The 12,466-nt window shown below is 43.6% G+C and overlaps 1 protein-coding gene across 2 annotated transcripts; it reads left to right on the top strand.

Annotated features, from left to right (window-relative positions):
- The first annotated feature begins 2,216 nt into the window (after positions 1–2,216).
- On the top strand, positions 2,217–9,078 carry LOC144111471 (nucleoporin NUP42-like). 2 transcript variants are annotated; one of them, XM_077644788.1, is made up of 6 exons: positions 2,217–2,424; positions 2,677–2,995; positions 3,098–3,275; positions 3,355–3,441; positions 3,569–3,623; positions 8,345–9,078. In XM_077644788.1, the coding sequence occupies exons 1-6, from the start codon at positions 2,316–2,318 to the stop codon at positions 8,608–8,610; spliced, it is 1,014 nt and encodes a 337-aa protein (XP_077500914.1). In that variant the 5' UTR covers positions 2,217–2,315; the 3' UTR covers positions 8,611–9,078. The 2 variants fall into 2 exon arrangements, with proteins under 2 accessions (XP_077500914.1, XP_077500917.1); XM_077644791.1 differs by lacking the exon at positions 2,217–2,424 and adding an exon at positions 2,442–2,530.
- The last annotated feature ends 3,388 nt before the right edge of the window (positions 9,079–12,466 follow it).

Below are 12,466 nucleotides of genomic sequence, written 5' to 3'. Positions count from 1 at the left end.
TTACAGCCTAGCTTACAGTCTTACAGCCTAGCTGCGCTGTTTCTGGTCATTTTTCCGATGAGCTTTCGCCGAACGGTACTTCGAATAACGTTGACAAATTTGAAATAAACCCATGCCCCTCTTCTCTATTCTTTTCGCTAGAAACACAGCTCACTAGGTTCCTGTGTGATGCACACGCGCACAGTGACTTTTGGAGTAACACAGCAGCTAGGCCTGACTGACCGGATTTCTCCAAATGACAATTAAGCACGTGCGTGCGTTGATGAAATGAAAACTGGAACAAGGGGAGTATTAGACATGGCGAGCGATGTGTGAATATTAAAAAAAACAGCGCTTGGAGGCACAGACACGTGCGCACTTTCAAGGAAAAATATGGCACGCGTCAGTGGGATGAAGGCGGCGGAATATACGTTTCTTACTGCTCAGTGGTGAGGGCGCTCGGCTACTGATCCAGAGTTCCCGGGTTCGAACCCGACCGCTGCGGCTGCGTTTTTATGGAGGCGAAATGCTAAGGCGCCCGTGTGCTGTGCGATGAGATCCCCAAGTGGTCGAAATTATTCCGGAGCCCTCCACTACAGCCTCTTTCTTCTTTCACTCCCTCCTTTATCCCTTCCCTTACGGCGCGGTTCAGGTCTCCAACGATATATGAGACAGATACTGCGCCATTTCCTTTCCCCCAAAACCAATTATTATTATTATTACTGCAGTTTCAAGAATTTTCGGGAAAGAGGTTTCTTAATTGTTGTACATGCATGTACATCTTCGCAACCGCGTTCTTGTCTGTTATGTCAAGGGCATGGTTTGTTAGCAACGACTTGATGAACTTCTTGCATATAATATGCCGCTATATATCCTTGTTCTCAGAGGTCAGGACAGAGAAACCCACGATTTTATTCACACTGTAGAGCATGGCATGTGTCCAGTCGCCTTTGAAGATGCGCTAGGTCTTTGCGCATGATACCGAAGAACTTCTTGAGGCCCTGTAACACTTTTAGGAGCTCTGAAGTCGGTTAAAAGAGTCTGCCCTTGTCTTAGTGGGCAGTCAAACTGTCTACAGTAGCATTTCCTTGGCTGGAAATGCAAGCTACAAACTGCAGAATAATTTGATGTTGTGTTTGGCTGCCAGTTTTTTTCTTCGAATTACCTTGAGACGTCTTTCCTGGAGTTCTAAGTCGGCAGGAATTTCATGGAACGAAACGCCACGGTTCTTGTTTCTGACTGGACAAATTCAAAACGGAACGCAACAGCAATGCAGTTTCACTCGCTACACCCTCCAGCAACTGCAGTCATCGACGCGTCACTTGTCAAACGGTAACACTAAACACACCACACAAATAATATAAGAAACAGCGCACCAGAAGGCATACTTTTTGCTGCAACAGCAGTCACAAGAAAATTCTGTGCTGCCTGTGTGTCGTCTGCTAGGATGGATGGATGGATGGATGGATGGATGGATGGATACGGCTGAACCCTTTACATCGGGCGGTGGCTCAAGCCACCTAGCCATGTCTTGTGAAATTTTACTCCTGTCTTGCTTTTAGCCACCAATCAGATAACCTTCGCTTGGTTACTTCTAACCTCTTAAAATCCACTTTCCCTTCACTATCCCTAAACCCCAATGCCTTGGGTAAGTCAGCCCCGCTGCCTTCCACTGTAGGGTGAAGCCCTTTACAGAAAAGTATCAAGTGTTCAGCCGTTTCCTCCTCCTCTCCGCACGCAATGCACAAAGTGTCTATCCCCTGGTACCTGACTCTATACTTCTTAGTCCGCAAAACTCCAGTCCTGGCCTCAAACAACAAAGAACTTCCCCTACAATTATCATAGATATTTTCTTTGACAATTTCCTGTTTAAAGGTCCGGTATGTTTCTAGTGCCGATTTCGTCAGCATCCCTGTTTTCCACAAAGCTCTCTCTGTTCCTTTAACCTTTTTCTTAACCGATAATTGCTGATTTGCCCCCTTACTGCTGTCCAGATATTTGCTTGTCAATTTTCTAGTTCGCTTTCTCCATTTCGTGTCAACATTCTTTATATACAGGTATCTGAAAACTTTCCTAGCCCACCGCTTTTCCTCCATCCTTCTCAATCGTTCCTCAAATGCTATCTTACTGCTAGCCTCTCTGCTCTCGAAAGACGCCCATCCCATCATCTGACAGCGCCGTCATACGGCGGACGCGCGCTCTACGGCGGGCAGAAAAACCGCTGACGCTTCAGGCAGGCATGTTCTTCACGAGGCATTGCCTTGGCGCGGTTTGCGAAGTGCGTCGCACTCCAGGCGTTCAGTGTTTTTTCAGTGGTAGGGGCCAGGCTTTTGAGAATGTCTGTCTGCTGGTATTATATGGAAGGAAGGTGCCGGTTTGGTGACCGGTGCCGGTTTTTACATCCTCCTCTGGAATACGAGGACGACGAAGAATACGTGGAACCACGTGAGGTTTTCAGTGTTTGCCTGAACGCGCTTAACACACTTCACGAGCGCTCAAACGGAACGCTCCAGCGGGCGTATGAGACGTATGCCGCCGCCCCATGGGCTCGGTAATGCTTTTCGAAACATGAACAGTTAGCAGCAATCTGCACAAAAGCGCACCGCAGTGCTCCGTTTGGGCGTCCTATACGAGTGTGTGTGATGAAAGACTACGAATACTTTGCTCACAGTACATCACTACTGTCGTTTCTTTCAGGTCCATCACGGAGCGCTAAAGCGAGTAACTTTGATTTCAACGCTGCACATCAATATGCTCGGCAAGACGAGCAGTACCGCAAAGAAAGTTATCAAAGGAGATACGGCGATACTTACTACTCGCCACCGCGAAACCGGCACTCGAACAGCAGCTATTACGAATATGAACCGCAGCAGCAGAACAGGTTTCAAGCTCTTCGTGACACCTCAAGAAGCGACAGTTCAGTGAAGGAAGCGGCTGGAAAATTCGACTTCAACAAGGCATTTCAGCAAGTGGCCAAAACGGGAGAGCGCAGAAACTCAAACGAAGTGCAGTCCAGGTGAGGGAACGTGAATGCTCAAATCGGTAGCGTCTATCCAATCTATCCAATTCGTTCCACAGAGCGTTTGAGGCACAGCACCTGTTTTTGTCTTTCTTTCAGTGATGAAGCCACTGTAGTTTCTGACATGAAGCAGTGGCAAGCAGGTGGCCAGTGGCTGTTCTCATCCTATGGGCCGTTTGGAAATTCAGTGTGTTACCCTGATTTTTCTGACATTTCTATGGAAGAATCACACTTAGATTACTATAATGCATGTCGAGCAGGAACAATTAGTGATTGGGTAAGTAAAAGTTGGTGTATATGCAGAGCGACATTTGCTTTTCACTAAGGTAAAGGAGGGCCTACATTCTTAATTTCAGGCCATCCGTATGAAACGAGCAACTCTGAATGTGCAGCAAAAAATTCAACACTTGATGGCAATGCCTTCAGATGTAAAGAATTGCCTGGTAAGTATCTCTGCATCTCGGAAGGTAATGCTCTAGTAGAGTGTCATTGTTAATGTTATAACAAAGCCTGGCAGCAGAAGCAAATTGCTGTTGTGCACAATGAAATGTGGGATTTTTTTATCTTTAGAAAAAGCTTCGTGATGCTGCAGCTGGCGCAGTTCTTTCAACACCATCCAGGAAACGTAAGCTTTTTCCTGAATTTTATCTGATTTCGCAGCACCCACATAAAAAATTTGGTCAATTCGTGTTAAAGCTGCCTTCCACTATATTGAGACACGTGTGTGAAGCTGGCACCTCATGCCGTTGTAACTGCAGCTTTGCGGAGTAATATGGGAAGATGTACCATTTTTCTGGGAGTTCCCAGGCCACTGCACACATCACGAAATCATTTGCCAAGGGTGGGGTTGTTCTCCAGTTGTGCTGCTAGAGTTCTGGAAGCACTTGACAGGCATAGCCCTTTTGACCATCTTGAACAGAAAAGTGTTTTAGAGTGCAATAGCAGCAACAGCACACGTCCCAGTGACTGCTCTAATTACGTGTGTGCTGCCTTGGGAACTTTGGCAAAGGGGGTGCATGCCATCATCGGGTAACTGCTGTGCAAGTAGAGTTAAATTCTTTTTCTGAAAATTTGGGACTGGCATTATATTAGTAGCTCTAGCTCTTCAGCAAAAGTGCCCATGAAAAATTTTGTGACTCTGAGAGCAAGTAAACTAAAGCTGTTTTGTCCACATGAAACTTATTTCATATTACATTGTATTTAATTCTGCTAGATTTGTAATAACAGTGCAGCAGCCATATATTGATGTGCTGTTGAAGGCATAAATTTTGTCTGCATAAAATCATGCCCATCAGAGGCAGTTTCACAGAATTTTGCTATTTGTTTCCATTACTGAGTTACAGTGCATTAAACTTTGTACTTTATAAAAAGTCGATGTTTTTGCATGAAAAAAAAAATGACTGTTTAAATTAGGATGTACACAAACCCATGCATATGTTTCTAACCTCATTAGTGCCAATTACTTCCTGCAGTGAAATTATACCCCCCCCCCCCCAACATGAATGGCATGGTACACTTGGATACTACAATGCACTTGTGCTTTCCATGGTGTCACATTGATGTAAACACTTGAAGTAGTCTGCTCCTAAGGGTGTTTAATGGTGCAAACTTATAATGTACTAATTTTTTAATACGAGTGCTTCTGCTTGACTGTGGGCCGCTGCACTGGCTCAGTAGTTATGGTGCTTGGCTGCTAACCCAAAATACACAGGTTCGATACCAGCCGCCACGGCGGTAGCATTTCAATGCACTCCACTGCAGTGTCCCTTATAGCGAGACATTAAACCCCATAAACCGAACAGGTTCGATCTCAGCTGCGGTAGTCGCATTTCGATGGAGACAAAATGCCAGAGCCCAGTGTTCTGCGTGATGTCAGTGCAGACTAAAAACCCCAGGTGGTCGAAATTATCTGGAGACCTCCACTGCGGTGTCCCTCATAGCCTGAGTCGCTTTGAGAAGTTAAACCGCATAAAACCAAACCAAAACTTCTGTTTTACTGTGTTGAGGTTTTAAGCCAGAAAGTGCATTTCATTTCCCATACTTTTGTTCTGTTGCTAAAGCAGCAATTTTGTTCTCCCTGCAGCGGATGGCACCTTAAGGTTTGGGGTGGTGACTTGTGTATGCTTTGTCCACGGTTTAAGAATACTTTGTCATTGCAGTCTTAGCACTCATAGAAGCCTGCAGTTAATATTTTCATGAAGTGTTCGTGGTTTGTTTACCTTGCACTTCTGTCACCATTCATTACAGTAAAAGGTGACAAAAGGGTACAGTAAACAGATTATCACAAAGTGGTCTGTGTCTTGTCAGATGAATGGCATGTGGTATATATATATCAAACCAAATCAGTGTTTATTTTCATTAAATTGTACAAAAAGACTCTTCTGGTCAATCTAAGCACAAAGTGCTTGTTAGTTGACAAGGAAGCACTATTGTTAAAATTACGTTTGCAAGGACTAAAAGAAACTATAGCTACCAAAGCTGTGCCATATCCGATGTTGTGGCCGGTTTATGTGGTCAGGTGGATATAACGTGCAGAAATAAGTGACTAAGATACCTATAGTAAGCAATTATAACCCGAACATAGTACTTTAAATAGGATTATGGTCATTTTCCGTTAATCTATAAACTAGTGTTGTAAAATCATTTATTCTGAGTCAGCTTTCTTTGTTTCGTTTTTTTTACCTCGCCAGCATGGCTTTTGCCAAGTATGCAGCACGTGCCCTTTGGTACCAAACTTATTGTTACTTCGAACCTGAGGTTTCATATTCCATTTTTATTTAAAGCCTCAGATCTGCTTTGTTTAAATGTTTAAAAATGAAATACTGACAGCAGCATACTTCAATGAATTGAGAATTTTTTGTCTAGCAGGAGGCAATTTCTAACTGCTAGCAGTTGTGATTTCTTAGCTTGTTAGGTTCATGCTGTTTACTGCAAATTTTCTTCCCCCTCTAAAACGTTTCCACCTCACTAATCAGTATCAGTAAGGTGAACTGTTTAGTGATCCATTGTGCAACTCGTCTTGCACTGCGTATTCCACATTGCTGCACTTGCCACTTCTGCGATCATTCACCCCCAAAACTAGTGAGCAGTGGCAGCAAAAAGGTACAGTGAAGTGCACAAAGGAATGGTAAAGTCTCAAATCAGCCTAGGCTTGAGCGGAAAAACTCGTGAGGAAGAAGCCTCTCAATGAGTCAGCGGTAAGAGGGAAAATTCAGGATCTCTCTTCAGAACAGGTATCCCGTCTTAACCGAGAAAGACGACTTTAGTGTTCAAGCAATGAATTATACTCTTGCAGATATCCTTATGGAGTGTGCAGTAGATGTAGAGGGTGGGATAGCGATGCAGGATACACCAAAGCATGAAAGCCTCCAGCCCCACAGGATAGTATAGAACTGGCAAAGTTCATCAGTAATGTAACATAGCCAACATAAAAAAGTATAATATTCAGAGAAACAATCATGCTCTTAAAAAATGGAGGTAGCCTAAAAGGAAACTAGGCATAGGTAGAAATCAAGGTGTTTGCACTAAGAGACAAGGAGAGCGATGTCATTACCAGTATGGATAAGATAGTGAACGTTGCCAAGGAGTTATACACAGATGTATACAGTAGCCTAAGTAATCAGAGCAATAATGACAGATGCAGCGGTGCAGAGGAATTGGAGATCCCGCTGGTTATGAAAGGGGAAGTAAAGGAAGCCTTAGAAGCAATGCATTAGGGGAAAGCAAGTGGTGAGGATCAGGTGACAGCAGATCTATTGAAGGATGGTGGGGAGATTGTGCTAGCAAAACTAGCCACCCTGCACATGTAATGCCTTAGGCCTTGAGCATACCGGAACAACGCTATCAACACTTGGAAGAACGCTTTCATCTTAATCCATTAGAAAGGGGACATCAAGGGCTTGAAAAATTAAACTGATCAACTTATTGTCCATTGCCTACAAAGTATTTACTAAGGTAATCGCAAATAGAATCAGGGCAACCTTAGGCTTCAACCAACCAAAGGGCCAGGCTGGCTTTTGCAAAGGCTGCTCAACAATAGACCATGTTCACACTGTCAATCAGGTGATAGAGAAAAGTGCAGAACGTAACGAACTCCTGTATATAGCCTTCATAGATTATGAGAAAGCATTTGACTCAGTCGAAACCTCAGCAGTCATGCACGCATTACAAAAGCAAGATGTAGAAGAAGTGTATGTAAAAGTACTGGAAAATATCTAGCTCCTGCACAGCCACCATAGTCTATAGAGAAATTAATAAAATCCCAATAAGGAAGTGAGCCAGGCAGGGAGACAAGCACTCCACTGCTGTTCATCGCGTGTTTACAGGAGGTATTCAAAGACCTGGATTGGGAACAGTTTCGGATAAGAGTTAATGGAGAATACCTTAGTAATCTGATTTGCTGATGACATTGCCTTGCTAAGTAACTCGAAGGGCGAATTGTAAAGCATGATCAAAAGCTTAGACAGGCAGAGCAGAACGGTAGGCCTAAAAATTAATGTGGAGAAAACTTTATAAAAACGTCGAATGACATTTCTTGGCACAAGAGCTGAACAGATCCTATTCCAGTGCTCGCTGAATTCAGTCCGCGTTCGCGCTGTCTTTAGCGTGTAAGGAAATTCGTAACGCATCCGGTCCGTCGACGGCAGTGACGAAAGTAACCAAAATCTCTTCCTTGTTATTTTCGGATGCTTCGCCCCTTTGCACTCAAGTACTCTGGGAAAGACCGCGGCGGCTAATTGTCGCAGAGTTTCTGCTTTTTAAGCTGCATTTCCCAGACCCGGCCCGTTTGTATATAAGCGCATCGCTGTAGTTTGTAGAAGCTTCGTCTCCTTCCTCTTATGCACTGTGAAGAAATGTCACGTTTCTCCTTGTCATATCGCGTCGCCGCAGAGACTGCCGTCACAAATGCTAGTGCGGAGTTTTTTTTTTTTGTTCTTGGTCGTGGCAGTGGTGCTTCGCCTCGTTGCGTCGAGGCTATCATGTTAGCATGCTGTGTTTAAGCTAGAATGCATTCAACACCTAGTTATTTGATGAAGCAGCACCGTATTAAAGGATGGAGGTAACTAATTTTGCAAAACAAATCTTTGAATGGCTTCCTTCCACTTTGCACTCAGGTGCAATCTGTAATGTCTGGAACTAAAATTTATCGTTAATCATACTTTTGTAAGAGTTGTCCCTGCAGCTAGTGCCTACATGGCCGCATAGTGCAGCTGCAAAGGCAGTTTGTATTGACTTCATAGTTGTTTCAGTTGCCTTCCGCATGCAGTGACCATGAGCCACTGCTGTTGTAAGCACTCATGGCTGCCTACAATGAGTCATTGTTATTCTTCTGAACTTTCTCCACAGCTGTAGCTGGCCTGCTGCCAGCTCCTGCAGCATCAATAGCGCAACCTGTCGTCACTACATTGCAACCTCAGTTGCAAGCTGCATCAGTACAAAGTAAGCCTTTGGCAAGTACGGCAAACACCCAGGGGAAATCAGAGGCCAATCATTCTTACACACCTGAAGAAGACTTGACAGCCGACGAAAAAGAACAGTTTTTGGCTCGGCATTTTACACCCGGAAAGGTCCCCTTACGGCCACCTCCAAGCCAGTACTGTGATCTTGACTAGGTAGAGGAACTGTTAGGACATTCATTGTGACATATTGACTGACTATAGCTTAACAAGCAATACAAAGGGTTCATTTGCAAGTGAAATAAAGTCTTCGGACTGTACTCCTGAAATCACGACTTTATATAGAGTTTGACAAACTGTTGTTTTTGTTGGCGGCACATCGTTCTTGTGACCTGGGCATTAGTGTTGTTTTTGTTGGAGGCACGTAGTTCTTGTGACCTGAGCATTAGTGTGGCAAAATGAATAGTGCAGTTGCATACTGTTACCTTGTGAAATTAGCTGCATGTGTACCATACAATAAATGCCATTGACTTTAACTTCACTCAGTTGAGGGATGCAATATATGTTGAAATTATTCAGTTTCAATAATATGCTTTTAACGTAATGCTTCAAGCATATTCATTTCTAAGGTTATGTCCACCAGTGTAGGCCCCGCAATAAATAAAATATTTGTTGACATCTTTTGCACAGCTGGTTGTCTTAACCTTCCCTTCACCTGTCTACAGTTTGAATTGCTGAACCATGTGACGACTGAAATATCGTGGTCTATATGTAGCTTTATGGCTCGCCTTCATTTGCTCTGCAGACTGCTCCACCTATGAAGTCGTGTGGTTGCAGCCAAGTAATGATTCATTTTAGCTGATATCCTCGCAGCAACTATAGCAGCGCGCTGCATATACTCATGTGACAGTCCTGCCATGCAAATGCTGAGGGGGCTTTATACCATTTTCTGCAGCATTTTTTGAACAGATGGTCATCATACAGCGAGGTTCTCGGTGAGTAATGAGAGGCCAAATGAAAACTTGCATCAGCAGTAGGTGCAGGTATGGGTGAAGAACTAGCATGTGCTTGTAGAACAGGACAATGTAGAGGATTAATCTTCTCACAGCCCAAAAAATCTGGCACTGCAAGGGTTCTGAAAACGTCCATATGCAATAATTCTATTCTTGACTGTATTCATTAATTGGGACTTCTGTTTAATTTTAATGTAGTAGGCTAGATTTGCAGATAATTTCAGATTTCAACCTTACCGATGACGGTGATTCCAACCTGTTGGCGTCCTCTTGATTTATTTTTGCATTATAGTCTGTTGCAATGCTGATGTTTCGTTCGTAACATTACTCGGTAATGTATATTGCGATTCTTGCTTCAGAAGTGCATAAAATGAAACCAGAAACTCCTATTGTATGCCAAGGATGTCGTTCATCTTATAAACAGACTCTGAAGCAGCAACGTTTGCATCGCAGTAGCTGAAGTTCTGTGTTGCACATGCTTAAATGTTTGCTACAAGCTAAAATAAGCACCCATCTATGTTCTGGAAAAGTTACTGCTGGGTGCAGCGAAGATCATCCTTGCTCTGGCCCTCAGATAATCTCAAATCTCAAGCCATTAAGTCATTTTCAATTGTTTGATCACGATGATGGCATCAAACCATTTCTGTATCTCCGATAAATGCCAGCACTGCCCATCGTTGACATGACCTTTAAGTCGGTCGACATGTTGTGCATGTTCTTATAAGTGAAACCTAGGAAAGCATAGGGAAATATTTCTATTCTGTAGCTTAGTTGGTAGCGTCCTGTCCTTTCTTCCTCGTCCTTTACTGCGTCATCTTTGTGTGCCCTAAAAAGAACTCTCCATTGGTAGAGCATTGTATGTGAAATGGTGTCCATCCAGGTGTGAGGCACTGCTCCTACTCCTTTCCTCAAAAACCAAAATTTTGGATCAAACTTGTGGCACAAGCTTTTGTCGTGCACCATTGTGGGTGGTGTCATACGATTTCTCATTGCATATAGCATTCGTCTCTTAGTATTCGAATAGTGTGTCCGAGTGTTTCACTCGGACCTTTGTGAATTCAGCGTTCGGAGGCGCGTCTTCGTTTCATTTCTCAGTGTGCAATCTGTGTCAAGGTCAAACGCTTAAGATGACACACTAATGCGTTCGCCTTCACAGCATGTAAGCAGTATTATAAAGGAGTATAGACACCTAATTTTGGTGGCATGTTTTCTTCCCTACAATAATTCGGAAGACACCACTATGAATGAATCGCCTCATGGCAGTTGCCTATGACCACTGAATAATTTATAATCTAATTTTTCTGCCATGCTGTTTCGGTTTCAACAGCTGAACGACAACTGTGATATCAAAGGTGCTTATAGGTCACGCGAGACATGAAAAAACTGCAATATAATCGCAGCTCCTACATTTGTTGTAATTCCGGCTCTTGAAGCAGGCTGGCTTTAGCATTGTAATGAATTAAAACGATGAAGCAGCAATTATATCGTAGTTTTTCCATGCCTCATGTGACATAACCACACTGGCATCATAGCCATCGTTCGGCTGTTGAAACTGAAACAGCACGATAGAATTATGTAGCGGTCGTAAGAGAATACCACGTGGTAATTCATGTATAATATTGTCTCACGCATCATTACAAAGAAATCACGCACCCAAAAGTTGGGTGTCTATACTCCTTTGAGCACACCTCTGAATTTTTTTTTCTTGCCATTGCTGGGATTTCCTGTACCTTCTCTGAGTACACATGCTAACACATGTCGCCGGCTTTTATTAGGATACAACTTAAAAAAACAGCAGTTACTATCACTGGGCCATGGTCCTTGACATACTGTATTACTCTGCTGGCCTAATACAATAGTAAACGAAATAAAACTTTTTAATATTTGACTATATATATTAAACAAGCCAGGTATGAAAATTCTAGAGCTTATAATTATAATTTTTTCTTGTAATTAGCTTGTTTAGGTAACAAAAGTTTTGACAACGGTCTACATTTTTTTTTTTTTGTCGTGGAGGAATTCAGTGCAGCGGTCCTGAATGTGGGCGGAGCTTCAATGCAGATTTAAAGGGTTCAAGACACCATTTTTCAGACGAGCTGTTTATTGCATTTTGTTTGCTATGCATCACGGAACAACTGGGTAAAATATGAGCTCATTTGATGCAGCGAGTAATTTGCAATTGAATTTTTAAAACTTATGACCCGTGTGAAGTGTTTGAGCTAGGGATGTGTAGGGGTGAAGGGGGAACTCGCGACATGGAGACAAAGGCCTGTGTTGTTCCCTTTCTGCCCGATCTCAGCGACTCGACCACATGAAATGTTCCATGGCTGGCATCGAGTAGGCACGTTCTGCTCCGCACCGACCGTACGCACGGCAGTTTTGCAGCAGACGACGGCGCTGTCGGTTTATGACATCCCTCAGGCTGCTTCAGCCGTCATTGCCAGGGGGGGGGGGGGGGGGGGGGGGGGGGTTAGAGCGATAACTTCAAATTGTAATACCCCTGTCACACGGGCATTTCGAGGGCCCTCGAACCGATAGTCTATCGACTCAAAGGCGATCGAGCGCTGCCACACAGGCAGTTTCAATGGCGATCGAGTCAATAGCCTATCGAGTCAACGGAGTAGCGCAGAACTCCATCGAGATTTCGAGGGCCTTCGAGCGCTGCCCAAGATTCCAGCCACTGTACCCAAGGTTGCTAGCGTTGCTTCGAGCGGCGCCAAGCGCACTTTCGTACACGACACATTCACGGTGCAAAAACACGAACAAACATTATTCGCATAAAATTTAATGCAAGCAGTCTGTAAAATTTTAAAATTATATTAGACTGGTATTAAGCGCATTGATTTTGCGTTGCGTTGGCTTGGTTTTGGCTCGTCTTGTATTAGAGTGGCTACAGCAGTGTAAGCATATGTCTCTCGCGTACTTGCAATTAAAAGGGTTTTGAACGACTTTCGCGTATGCCTGTATTTCAGCATTTAGTATACATTTATCAAATATTTTTGTTATTTTTGCAAAATCCAAAGTAGCGATTGTGGCGCCACACATCCGTGGTGTAAGAC

Source organism: Amblyomma americanum, chromosome 1 (assembly GCF_052857255.1).
Source record: "Amblyomma americanum isolate KBUSLIRL-KWMA chromosome 1, ASM5285725v1, whole genome shotgun sequence".
NCBI lineage: Eukaryota > Metazoa > Arthropoda > Arachnida > Ixodida > Ixodidae > Amblyomma > Amblyomma americanum.
This window is presented reverse-complemented; position numbering and strand designations above follow the sequence as displayed.